Here is a 12328-nt window from a genome sequence, read left to right as displayed (position 1 = left end):
TGTGTGTGTGGTGTGTGTGTGGGTGTGTGTGTGAGTGTGAGTGAGTGAGTGAGTGAGTGTGTGTGTGTGTGTGTGAGTGTGTGTGTGTGTGTGTGTGTGTGTGAGTGAGTGAGTGTGTGAGTGTGCGTGTGAGTGCGTGAGTGTGTGAGTGAGTGTGTGGTGAGTGAGTGAGTGTGTGTGTGTGTGGTGTGTGTGTGTGGTGTGTGGTGTGGTGTGTGTGTGTGTGTGTGTGTGTGAGTGTGCGTGTGGTGGTGAGTGCGTGTGTGTGTGTGTGTGGTGTGTGTGCGTGAGTGCGTGTGTGCGTGTGTGTGTGGTGTGTGTGTGTGTGTTGTGTGTGTGTGTGATGTGTGTGTGTGTGCTGTGTGAGTGTGTGTGTGTGTGTGTGTGTGTGTGTGAGTGTGTGTGGTGATGTGTGAGTGAGTGGTGAGTGAGTGGTGAGTGAGATGTGTGTGTGTGTGAGTGAGTGTGTGAGTGATGAGTGAGTGTGATGAGTGTGTGTGAGTGATGGTGTGTGTGAGTGATGTGAGTGTGTGTGTGTGAGTGTGTGTGTGAGTGAGTGAGTGAGTGAGTGAGTGTGTAGTGAGTGTGTGTGTGTGTGAGTGAGTGAGTGAGTGGTGGTGAGTGTGTGAGTGAGTGTGTGTGAGTGCGTGTGTAGTGTGTGGTGAGTGAGTGTGGAGTGTGGTGAGTGATGTGTGTGTGTGAGTGCTGATGTGTGAGAGTGTAGTAGTGAGTGAGTGAGTGTAGTGTGGTGTAGTGTGTAGTGTGTGGTGTGTGTGTGTGAGGGTGGTGTGTGATGTGTGTGTGTGTGATGTGTGTGTGTGTGTGTGATGTGAGTGAGTGTGTGGTGTGTGAGTGTGTGTGAGTGAGGTGAGTGTGTGGAGTGTGAGTGTGTGTGAGTGTGTGTGTGTGTGAGTGAGTGTGTGTGTAGTGAGTGTGGTGTGTGTGTGAGTGAGTGTGAGTGAGTGTGTGAGTGAGTGAGTGAGTGTGTGTGAGTGAGTGTGTGTGTGTGTGTGTGTGTGTGTGTGAGTGAGTGAGTGTGTGTGTGTGTGAGTGAGTGTGTGAGTGAGTGTGTGTGAGTGGTGGTGAGTGAGTGAGTGGTGGTGAGTGAGTGTGTGTGTGTGTGAGTGAGAGTGTGTGTGTGAGTGTGAGTGAGTGTGTGTGTGAGTGAGTGAGTGGTGAGTGAGTGAGTGAGTGAGTGTGTGTGAGTGTGAGTGTGTGTGTGAGTGTGTGTGAGTGTGTGAGTGTGAGTGTGTGTGTGTGTGTGAGTGTGAGTGAGTGTGTGTGTGTGTGAGTGGTGAGTGGTGTGGTGAGTGAGTGTGTGTGTGGTGTGTGGTGTGTGTGAGTGAGTGTGTGGTGAGTGAGTGAGTGAGTGAGTGTGTGTGAGAGTGGGTTGAGATGAGTGTTGGGTGTGTTGGTCGGTGTGTGGTTGGTGTGCGTAGTGGTGCAGTGCGTGAGTGGCGGAGTGAGTAGTGTGTGTGTGCTGTGTGTGTGGTAGTGTTGTGTGAGTGAGTGTAGTGTGTGTGTAGTGTGTGTGTGTGAGTGAGAGTGTGTGTGTGAGTGTGTGTGTGTGTGTGTGTGTGTGTGTGTAGTGTGTGTGTGTGTGTGTGTGTGTTGTGGTGTGTGTGTGTGTATGTGTGTGTGTGTGTGTGTGTGTGTGTGTGTGTGTGTGTGTGTGTGTGTGGTGCTGTGAGTGTGTGTGCGTGTGTGTGTGTGTGTGTGTGTCACTGCTGCTGGTCTGTTGGAAGCCACAACAGGTGGGATTTTCCGGCCGTGTGATCCGGGTCTCCAGCCGCCGGGACTCCGTCCGTCAGCGCTCGCTTAATGCTCGGGTCATCCACCTGCACAACATAACGCGCACACGTGCTTAGCAGGCCACAGGTCGGTGTTCCCTTCAGCCACTTCCCATCGTCCCCTCCCAGACCAGCAGCCCACATGCTGGGACTGGCTCCTTATTCTTTTTTTTCCCGTTTAGGAGTTAGGGAGCAGCTGCTGCCACGCACTTCCTGGTGTCACAACACTGTTTCAAAACTGCGCTAAGCACCAACGAAGCCTCTCTAGCTATCGCGTGTGAATATTTCTCTGTGGAATGAGGAGTGCCGTCAGAGATGTGGGAGGATGCAACACCGGATAATTTCCTGAACGCCCAATCATCCAAACCAAGGCCCTGATCCTCTGCAGGGGTACAGTTTCCGTCCAGGGACACACCAAGCAGACACGCACCCTGAAAAAGACAGTTGATGTTGTTGTTGAAAACACGACTCGGACTGAAAGCTGCTGGAACATGTCGAGGTTCTGTGTCGAAAACTGGAAGTATGGCCAGCAGCCTGAAGGTTTCCTCTGGTCGAACTTTCTGGTCGGAGGACGCGAAGTGTGTGTGTGTGTGTGTGTGTGTGTGTGTGTGTGTGTGTGTGTGAGTGTGTGTGAGTGTGTGTGTGTGTGTGTGTGTTTCACCTGCTCTGGTCCCAGTTGGAAGCAAACAGGATGAGGATTTTCCGGCCGTGCTGATCCGGAGTCTCCAGCACGCCCGGGAATCCGTCCGTCAGCGCTCGCTTAATGCCCGGGTCATCCACCTGACAACAAACGCGCACACGTGTTAGAGCAGCCAAGCGTCGGTGTTTCCCTTCAGCAACATTCCCATCGTACACATCCCAGACCAAAGCAGCCCCCACATGCTGGGAATCGGCTCCCTTATTCTTTTTTACAGTTAGGAGTTAGGAGCAGCTGCTGCAGACTTCCTGGTGTCACAAACTGTTTCAACTGCAGGAATAAGACCAAGAACGCCTCTCTCAGCTCATCAGCGTGTGAATATTTCTCTGTGGACATGAGGAGTGACCGTCAGAGATGTGGGAAGGATGCAACACGGAATATTTCCCTGAACAGCACCAACTCATCCAAACCAAAGGACACTGATTCCTCTGCAGGGGTTACAGTTTCCCCCGGTCAGGGACAACACAGCAGACACGACTCCTGAAAAAGACAGTTGATGGCTTGTTGTTGAAAACACAGACTCGGACCTTGAAGCTCTGGAACATGTCGAGGTTCTGCTGTCTGAACTGGAAGTACTGGGCCAGCAGCCTGAAGGTTTCCATCTGGTCGAACTTTCTGGCTCGGAGGAAGCGAAGGATGAAGTCGTCGTCCGTCCGCAGGAAACCGATGTCTGGCCTCGTCACGATCATGTCCCGAACCTTTAGACAGGAAGTCAGACAAACATCACAAAAGACTGGTTTAATAAAACAGACTCATTACGCATCCATAAAAGGCAGCAGAGACACTGATCACATGACTTAAAGGACGTTTGTTTATATTCATTCATCGTCGTCATGCTTCATTCATCCTTTGACTTGTTTTTGGTCACAAAGTGTCAAACTTCAGTCATAAATTGGACGTTTTTTAAGTCCTCATAAAACGTCTTGAGCTTAGAAACATTTGAATTTCCTCTAATCTGATTCATCAGGTAAAATCAGAACAAAATTAGATGTTGAACTGTTTGAATCGTGGTGGATAAAATGAATCTCATCACGCATTCAAGTACACCGTGTGCTACAGCTTATGCAGTTTAAGGTAATAAACGTTTATCTAAAGTTTTCTTCAGTTATAGACCGATGGACAGATGTCACACCTCCTCCTGCAACCTAAGCCGTGTGTTTTTCTTCTGTCCAAGTTTGAACACATTGTGATTTCTTTTCCGTACTTTCAGGGTTTTTGGAATTCAGATCCAAGAAGACCCTCTGACTGCCATATTTCCACAGACCCTCTTAATATGACTCCCCAGCAAACTGAGGTCTTGGCTTTTTGTTCCCTTCTTGCTAAACGCTGTATTTGACTTCTTTGGAAATCGCCTCCATCTGCACCAAACTGCCTTAATGGTGTCCAGACATCCTCGAGGGCGGAGACGATCTCACTCACAGTGACGGGTAGTTCTGCAAAATGCATCCACAAGTGGACACTGTTTGTGGAATATCTCAGATCTTTTCTCTAGTAGTTAGAACGATGCAGTTTACCCGCCTGCGACATGTTGAAAAGAATTTGAAATTTACTCTTTTTTAAGGCACAGGATTTAAGCCCCCCCACTTCTTTTATTTTTATTTATTTATTTATTTATTGTTTAATTTTAATTTTTGTTTTTTGTAATTTAATTTTTTTTAATTTTAATTTATTTAATTTATTTTTTTAATATTTTTTCTTCTTTTTTTTTCTTTTTTCTCAATTTTCTGTTCGTGTGTTGTTATGATGTTTTTTGTATTTGAATTTGTCTTTTGTTTAGCAAGAAAAGGTAAAAATGATTGGGAAAGAAATGTTTGAGAAGGTAAGATGCATCCAGTGTACACAAGTTTGTAGAATCTGTTGATAAAAAATAATAATTTCTCTGTGAAGGAAAACTGAAAGAAAATGAAGTGCAATGTCTGTTTCCCTCCATCAGCTAGTTTTACGTGAGTAATAGCAGCTGATGTGTGAAGAGCTGACGGTGCAGATTCTCCCGTCACAGGTTTAGCCTGACGAGAAACATCTGTACTGTCTACTGTCAGCAGTGACCCCACACCACCGAAGAAGAAGCTATCAGCAGAGTTTAGTTTTGCCTCCCAAACACCGAGTGTTGTTGACACGTCATAAAGTGCAACCAAAGCAATCTTTTGCGTGCAGCGAGAACAGAGAAACCTCGTGCATCTACTTGGAGCTGGTTGGGGAAAACTCTTCCCTAGCAACCAGTGGCTGCTGGGGGTCACCAGCTGGTCTCTACGCCCGTGTGACTGATGGAGGAGTGTGGTGGAAGTGATTTGCAGATACAGCATCACCTGAGGTTCGTCTGACTCTGCAGACCTGCCTGATCTGACTCAGCTGTGTGGTGCAGCCGTGTACCTGCTGGATGTCCTGGTGCAGGGTGTCCGGGTTCTCGTTCAGCTCCAGTCGAGCTTTCTCCGTCGTCTCCGAGCTCAGGCCGGCGTGTAGGTGAGACATCATGGGGTCTCCCTCTGGATCTACTCCCAATGCCCAAAACGGTTTGCCTCCCTCTGACACGGTGTCCGAGCACTTCCTCCAGTCCAGTTTTAAAGAGTAACACCTGCAGGACGGTTAGTTGCCCTTTGTATCAGTAACACAATCGTATTTGCTGTGCGTTTGTGACGCGTGATGTCAGATTTCAGCTAAAGGACGAGGAACTCTTTGATCCTTTCCTGTGAGACAATCATGTGTATGTTGCACAATCTGCTGCTGCAGCTTATAGAGGGACAATCATCACCGCTGTCTTCCTTTACATCGTCGGCTCTCGGGAAGCTGAACGTCCTCAAAGTCCAGAAAGTCCTCTAACCTTTGGGCAGAAAAAGAAAACACCAGCTTTTGGATTTAGCTGCTGTTCCCGTCCTAATTCTCCTTCCTGTCGACATCCCGCCTCCTCCTGCTCTCCATCGTGGCTCTTTCAGGTTTCATCCGGTCATGTCGCTGAATCTCTGCTCTGTCATGGCGAAGCCACTTGCGATGAAAGGTCCTGCTGTTCTGCACTCGGTAAAGATGAACGGGTCAGTCGGGCCTCCTCAGCCTGGGAGAGGGGACAGATGGAGAGGACATGAAATCATCAACGAGTGAAGTCACTGAAGATCAGAGTTCTGCACACAACGAGGGCTTGTTCCTCCTCCACCTCCTACACACAGGCGGTGGAGGCTTCAGTATGTCTAAACTAGAGCTCAGACATAGTGAAAATGGTACCAAACACATGGACGCACAGAGATAAAAAGTCAGGCCAAAGCTGAAAGCTGCATTTCTTGTGGTGGCCAGCAGAGGGCGACTCCTGGATGCAGAGAGACTTGTGGAGCTACAGAAGTCAACGAGGAAACACCCGTCACTGCCTGCTCTGTGAGATCATGGCTCAAGTTTCAGGTCTTACCGGATAAACGTGGGTTTACTGTGGGCTGCAGTGGGCTTACCCACAGATAAGTGTTTGACCAGCCCACACACCCCCACAGTTCACCCATCCCCACCCACTGTGGGCCTGCACGGGCATGTTTGCTGGTCAGAGCTACAGATATGTGAAAGTGGACATGCACAGCTGCTCCTGCTGTTCTATAATCAGTAAAAATATCAGCTACATTTCTTATTGCAGAAATAAAAATACGGCCCAGGGGCCGTAACCGGGCCACCAAAGGGTCCAACCCGGTCCCCTGTAAGGAGGGAATCCATGCAGGATGTGGAAGAGCTTAAGCTAACTCGTCAGGCAAAGACGCCGCCATGATGCGCCGCCATGATGCGCCGTCGCTGCCGAAGGAAAGCTCCTTTTTTAAATTACACATCAAACATGAACTTCCTGTTTGTTCACTGCAGACGAGCCTTTAAAAAACTGAAACAATCAAGAGTTTTATATCAGAGAGATTCAGCATTTTATTGGAAAGATGTAATTTTTCAGCTTTCATTCAGTATTTTATGGGCTCGTTTGTCTCTACTGCAGCATTTATTATTATTATCTGATAATTCTTTGTCTCGATGATTTTTGAATATTTTTACAAAATATGTTTCTGATTTTGATTTTTTTAATTTTCTTGATTCTTTTGGTGTATTTAGCTTCTATTTTGAATTTCATGCTTTATTATTATTACCTCGGACTCAGTTCCTTAAAGTGCAGTTTTTATTTTTTTATTTTATTTTTTTAATTCTTATTTTTATTGTAGCGTCTTTATCTCGACATATTTTTTAGATTTTTATTTCATGCAGTTTCTTTGTCTCCAAATGTCTCCACATTTTTGTAAAAATTATTTTTATTATTATTTTTATCACAGTTTTGTTTTCTGTATTTTTTTATCGTCTTAATTTCCTTCTTTTCTCACTGTTTCCTGTTTTGCGCCCTGTTCTTTTCGGTGCTCCTCTGTCTTTATTTCTAATTTCACGGAGGGGGTTGCTGCCTGCAGACGACCCTGTGCTCTGGCCCGTAGACCCTCCACCCCCCTCTCCACCCAGCTGTCTCCATCTGCCGCGGCATTAATCGGTCAGGCGCGCAGTCTGTGTCCTAGCGTGAAGGCAGGAGCTGGCAGAGGCTACTGGAACATCTGGCACATCTGCAGCAGTTTCCTGATGTTTGAGGCTCGTGCTCAGGCTCAAAGTGACCCTCCGCGTGCTCGGGCTGCAGGTGGAAACCTGAAACATCCCAGAGGACGCGCTCACCCGCAATTACTCACAGAGCTTCCGGCAGAGCTGCTGCTGGTTCAATCCCGGCCGTCCTGACTGGCCCGACGGCCCTCCGGCGGTGGTGCTGATGCTGAGGACGGAGGAGGAGGAGGAGGCCATCGGACAAAAGAGATCTCCGTTAGAGCCCAACCGGAAACAAACCGACATGAAATCAAACGGCTCTGAGAGGATGAAGCGCGTGCTCGTGCATCATGAGGAGGAAGAGGAGTAGGAGGAGGTGCGTTTCCACTTTGTGCTCCGACAGAAGACGTCAGGATGCTCCCACACTGTCACTCCTCAGTCATGAACAGCACCGCTTCCGGTCAGCACTTTCAAAATAAAACTCACTGACCCTGAAGTGAAGCGTTTCAAACCTGCGCTGATGACCTTCATCTGTGAACCCTCTAATCTGGCCCCGCCCCCTCACTCTCAACGTCAGAGTATTAGGTTAGGCCAAACTGGCCATTGTGTGCATCATGTGGACTGACTGACTCCTCAGTGTCACATTTGACATGTGAGTCTTTGGTGTTCGGCGCATTGCTGCAGCCTCTGGTGGACATCACAGGAACTGCAGTTTGTGCTATTTTCCGGTTCCAGAGGAATTAGCTGAAGAGGACGCGTGCTTTGGGCAGTCAGCTTAGCTCAGCATGTTGTTGCTGATGACACCAGCTTCACGGCTTGAACCTTCTTTTTTTCTCTGATTGTGGAGGTGCTTCATTTAGCCGTTTGTTTTGTTTGGCCAAGTAGCTCAGCTGGTTAGCGCATCGTGGGTTTAAGCCCATACTGGCCACAGAGCTTCAAATTCTTCAAAGGTGGAAATACTTACATGAGGGCTTCAGTGCTGCTCTAAACAACTATATTACAGGTATCTGATATATCAAAATGAGTATTATTTGCAGGCAACACAAATAGTTTTTGCTCTGGGGGAATCTAAACCAGCTGCTGGATACAGTTACTTCAGAAATGTACAAAATTTTAAAAAATGGTTTAACAGGAACAAAATATCTCTAAATCTCAGTAAAACTAAAATAATCTTATTTGGGAATTCCCTTAGAAATGCACAAGTGCAGATTCATGTAGATGGTGTGGAAATTGAAAGAGTTCTTGAACATAAGTTTCTTGGTGTGATTATAGATGATAAATTAAACTGGAAGTCTCATATAAATCATATACATAACAACATTTCAAGAAGTGTCTCAATCTTGAGTAAAACACATTCTGGACCACAAACACTCCACATTATTGTTCCCTGATTGCACCGTGTTTGCATTACTGTGCAGAGGTTTACTTGTTCGCTATCATCAGTCTTTATATTACAAAAAAGGGCCGTAAGGATAATCCATAAAACTGCTGACAGAGATCATACAAATCCACTATTCTTAAAATCAACAATTCTAACATTCACAGATCTGGTTCATTTTCTCACTGCACACATTATGTATAAAGCAATAAACGACCTGCTTCCTGACAATATTCTAAAACTGTTTTCTAAAAGGGAACGGGGACACAATTTGAGGGGGAATTAAATTTAACATCCTCGTATCCGTACAACTTTAAAAAGTTTCTGCATCTCTGTGTGTGGAGTGAAGCTGTGCAACAGACTAAGTAAAGATATGAAGCAAAGTCCGAGCACGGCGCAGTTTAAACAGCGGTTTAAGGATGTGGTTTTAGCAGCGTACAGGGAGGAGGTGGAGATCTTGTCCAATATTTTCATGTGTGTGCGGGTGCACGGGTATGTTGGTGTGGGTGTATATATCTGTAGGTTGTGTATCCTTTGAGGTTACTGGGGTTACTGGAAATGTGTATATGTGTGTATGTGTGTATACGTATGTATGGATAGATAGAAACATATATGTATATATGTAAAAAAATTAATAATAAAAAAAATACACGTAACATATAATGTGATTGTAAGGAGGTATTTCTGCAGTCTGTTGATTACTAGATAGTGCACAGGGGGTGGGATTAAATAAGCTCGTGCTTCTTCCTGCTGCTTTTTGAACATGAAAGTTATTCGTAGTTGTTTTTGCTCGTTTTCCTTTTGTTTTGCTTTGTTTGTTTGTCTCTTTTTAATTCTGTTGTTGTACTTTTTCAACGTGTTCAAAATAAAGATTCAATCAATCAAACAATTATCTTTCCTGCAACAAATAAAAACGATTATTTTATCCAATTTTCTGATTTAGTTTCATTTTTTGCTTTTATTTTTAAGTCCCACTTGGGCGGCTTCCGGTTTTGTTAATGTAAACACCGCGTGACTTTACACACCTGTGACAGCGAAGCGCGTTCGCGAGTCAACCTGGACAGATTGTAGGTCGTGCGCGCAGCCGCACAGTCTGAACGCGCATGCGGAACGCGCAGAGATGATGAAGCTTTCAAATACGTCATTTTTTAAATTTTATTTCACATCGAAAATTTCACCTTTCACACCACACACGTGCTAATATATAATTTTCAATATAAATATTAATAACCTTTGTAACTGATTTAGCTGCTTGATTGTTAACATTTTTTATTATATTCTAAAAAGTTTCATCTTTAATCGTCTTTTTACTGATTTCTTTTTAATGCGCGGTTCATTCAGGGGGGCGCTGATGCGTTTCCAGCCCAGCTGAGAGATGGAATCTGTCCAGGGTGTCCCGGGTCTGCTCCGGGCACACGTCCGGGCACCAGTTTACCCAGTTTGCCTGGGACAAGATTACTGGGTTGGATGTGATATCTGCTAGGTGATGGTAAACGGTGGTTACATTTCTGGCTATTGAGGCTAAATCATTTATTTGTCTTTTATTTTATTATCATATAATAAATGAAAGAATGAAAAAGAAAATAACATATTAAAAGTAGAAAATGATACATCAATGGAAAGAAGCTTGATTTGTGTTACTTTTTAAATAAATTGATGCTCATGCGTATTTTTTTTTCAGATTTTGTGACTTTTTGACCTCCAGGAGATTTTAAATCAATGGAGTGGAAGAAAACAACTAAACATTGAGAATAAAGATGCAGACATTTGGATTTCAGAAGATTTTAGTTCTGGAAACGTATTAATTTAAAAGTGGGAGGGCTTTTATTGTGAAGGCGGGCAGTAGTCTCTTAGTTGAACAGTGACGTTCTTCCTGTCGTGCTAAGGGTCAACTGTTCTGTGAAGCTCCTCTGTGCGGCCTCTTCTGCCTCCTTACAGCCGTTGGTTTATTAAAAAATCTTCTGTTTCCGGCTCGTAAATTATTTCTGTCGCGGTTCCGGAAGTGTCCAGCACAGTTTGGCTCAGGTGTCACAGCGCGTGGAGGTTTTTATTCACCTTACTTTCTGGAAGTTTCAAAACTAACGTTAGCTCAGCAGCTAGCCATCATTCACCCTCCGCGGAGAGAATCGATCTATAATCATCATCATCATCATCATGGATCAATCAGGAGTCACAGCGCAGACACCGAAGGTAGGTCCCTCCTCTGCCCGGCTCTCCTGCCGCGGTTATCGGTTAGACTTCGGGGAGCGGCCGCGGCTGCTGTTAGCCGCTCCCAGTGCCACCATGGCGGCTGTTTCCTTTAAAGGCTCTGGTTGCAGATAACCCGGGTTAGCACCGAGCTGTGTGTTATTTTAGATAACAGCCTGTCAGCTGGTGGTTAAAGCAGGAGATGAGCTCACCGATGCTTCAGCTCAGACCACAGGCTGGCCGGTTTGACCCGGACTGGACCGGGCCAAGACAGCCTCTGTGATGACACACCTCTAGATTCCACCTGTTTATCCCGGAAACGTTTCATGAGCCAAAGGTTTAGCTTCACATCGAGTCCGGGAGAGTTTCAGCTGTAACATCAGTTTTCCTTCGTCACAGAGAAATCAGCTGCCTGTGGGCTGGAACTATAACAGAGAAGTGACGCTACAGAGGGAGCTGCGGAGGCGCGCACTGTCTAATCAGAAAACAGTGTTTGTTTTACTGTCAGTAAACAGGAAGTGTAGTTATTGGTCTCTAACATAATTACTGTGCTGTAGTGGCTCGTGAGGGGGTCTGAGTCAGTGAGGAAAACGGTGAAACTTCAGGAAATCCAGTTAAAAGTCCAAAATTTCCAAAGTCCGGTGGACCAGAGTGGAGCCTCTGCCGGGCCATTTGTGGACTCCGGGCCTTATATTTAACACTCCTGCCCCAGACTGTAAATAACCAGCTGTGCTTCAGACATGTCTGAACATGTTCTTCTGTGCCTGGTGACTCACCCACTGTCAGTGAGTCAGGCCCACCTGTAGCTCCTGACTCACCTGTTCATGCAGCCTGTTTACGGAGCAAACACGAGCTGACCGAGGCTCGACTGAAGGCAGACTCGAGGAAATAAGAAACATCCATCTGTGAAAAACGAACATTTAAAAAACACTAAAATCTCGACTCCGCTTCCACCAGTTTAAACTCCAGCTCATTGGCTAAAATAAGCTCTGACTGCACCAGTATTTGAATTTGTTTAGCTGATAATCAAGAAAAAGTTTGTATGATGACAGATTTTTCTTATCTTCTGTTTTTCTTTCTGATAATTTGTCAGATAGGATATCTTAATGACAAAAACTGAGTTTGGGGGACGTCCGTAGAGTAAATCAGGACATTTTGGACTATTTTTTGACCAAATAATCAATAACAAAGATTCCAGAAAACAATCCAGAAACTGTTGGTATCAGGAGAGAAATGATGTCATACAGTCCCGTGTTGGACTGCACACGCTTCACAAAAAGGGAGTGTGATATAAAATAATATATGTATATGATGCAAAAGATAAAAGCTCACCATAAACACATAAAATAATAAAATGTGTAAAACAGCAGTAAAAACAATAAATATCCATTTAAATCTGTGGAACATTAAAGAATGTGTGTGACGTGAATATAAACGGTGAACTAGTATAAAACTGTTTGTTTGTTATTGTGAAGATCAAAGAAACCTGAGGTAATCGTAATGTCAGTAACATGATCCAAGTACTCTGATTACTCATGCGAGGAGTTCTCTGGAGGTCCTTCAGTCATTTCATGTGTCTATTTCTTGTCACTGTCAGAGCCCGTGGGGTTCGGCGGCCCCGGCGGCTCCAGCCTGCTCTCTCGCTGAGGTGATGAGCGAACAGCTGGCGAAGCAGCTGGACGAGGAGAACGCCGTCTTCCCGGCGCTCTCTGAGTAAGAGTTCCCGTTTAAGCTTCTGAGGGTTAAAAGTTT

At 45.5% G+C, this 12328-nt stretch overlaps 2 protein-coding genes across 3 annotated transcripts in view; one reads left to right on the top strand and one right to left on the bottom strand.

Annotated features, from left to right (window-relative positions):
- LOC102313605 (clavesin-1) overlaps positions 1-8086 on the bottom strand; it is a 14309-nt gene extending 6223 nt beyond the window's left edge. Inside the window, exons 1-4 of one of the 2 annotated variants that reach the window (XM_042227945.1) lie at positions 7147-8086; positions 4858-5533; positions 3015-3185; positions 2452-2570 (exon numbers count right to left, since the gene is read on the bottom strand). In XM_042227945.1, the coding sequence (XP_042083879.1) occupies positions 2452-2570; positions 3015-3185; positions 4858-4959 (392 nt within the window). In that variant the 5' untranslated portion in view covers positions 4960-5533; positions 7147-8086. The remainder of the gene's footprint in view (positions 1-2451; positions 2571-3014; positions 3186-4857; positions 5534-7146) is intronic. The other variant, XM_042227944.1, reaches the window with a different exon arrangement.
- A 2159-nt stretch (positions 8087-10245) lies between these two features.
- Positions 10246-12328, top strand: part of riok3 (RIO kinase 3 (yeast)) — a 5716-nt gene continuing 3633 nt past the window's right edge. Inside the window, exons 1-2 of the mRNA XM_042227943.1 lie at positions 10246-10579; positions 12174-12289. Of these exons, the coding sequence (XP_042083877.1) occupies positions 10544-10579; positions 12174-12289 (152 nt within the window). The 5' untranslated portion in view covers positions 10246-10543. The remainder of the gene's footprint in view (positions 10580-12173; positions 12290-12328) is intronic.

This window comes from Haplochromis burtoni, unplaced genomic scaffold (assembly GCF_018398535.1).
Source record: "Haplochromis burtoni strain Fernald_Lab_line unplaced genomic scaffold, NCSU_Asbu1 Contig_291, whole genome shotgun sequence".
In the NCBI taxonomy this organism is placed as follows: Eukaryota; Metazoa; Chordata; class Actinopteri; order Cichliformes; family Cichlidae; genus Haplochromis; species Haplochromis burtoni.
The sequence above is the reverse complement of the archived record's forward strand: the minus strand, read 5'-3'. Positions and strand labels throughout refer to the sequence as shown.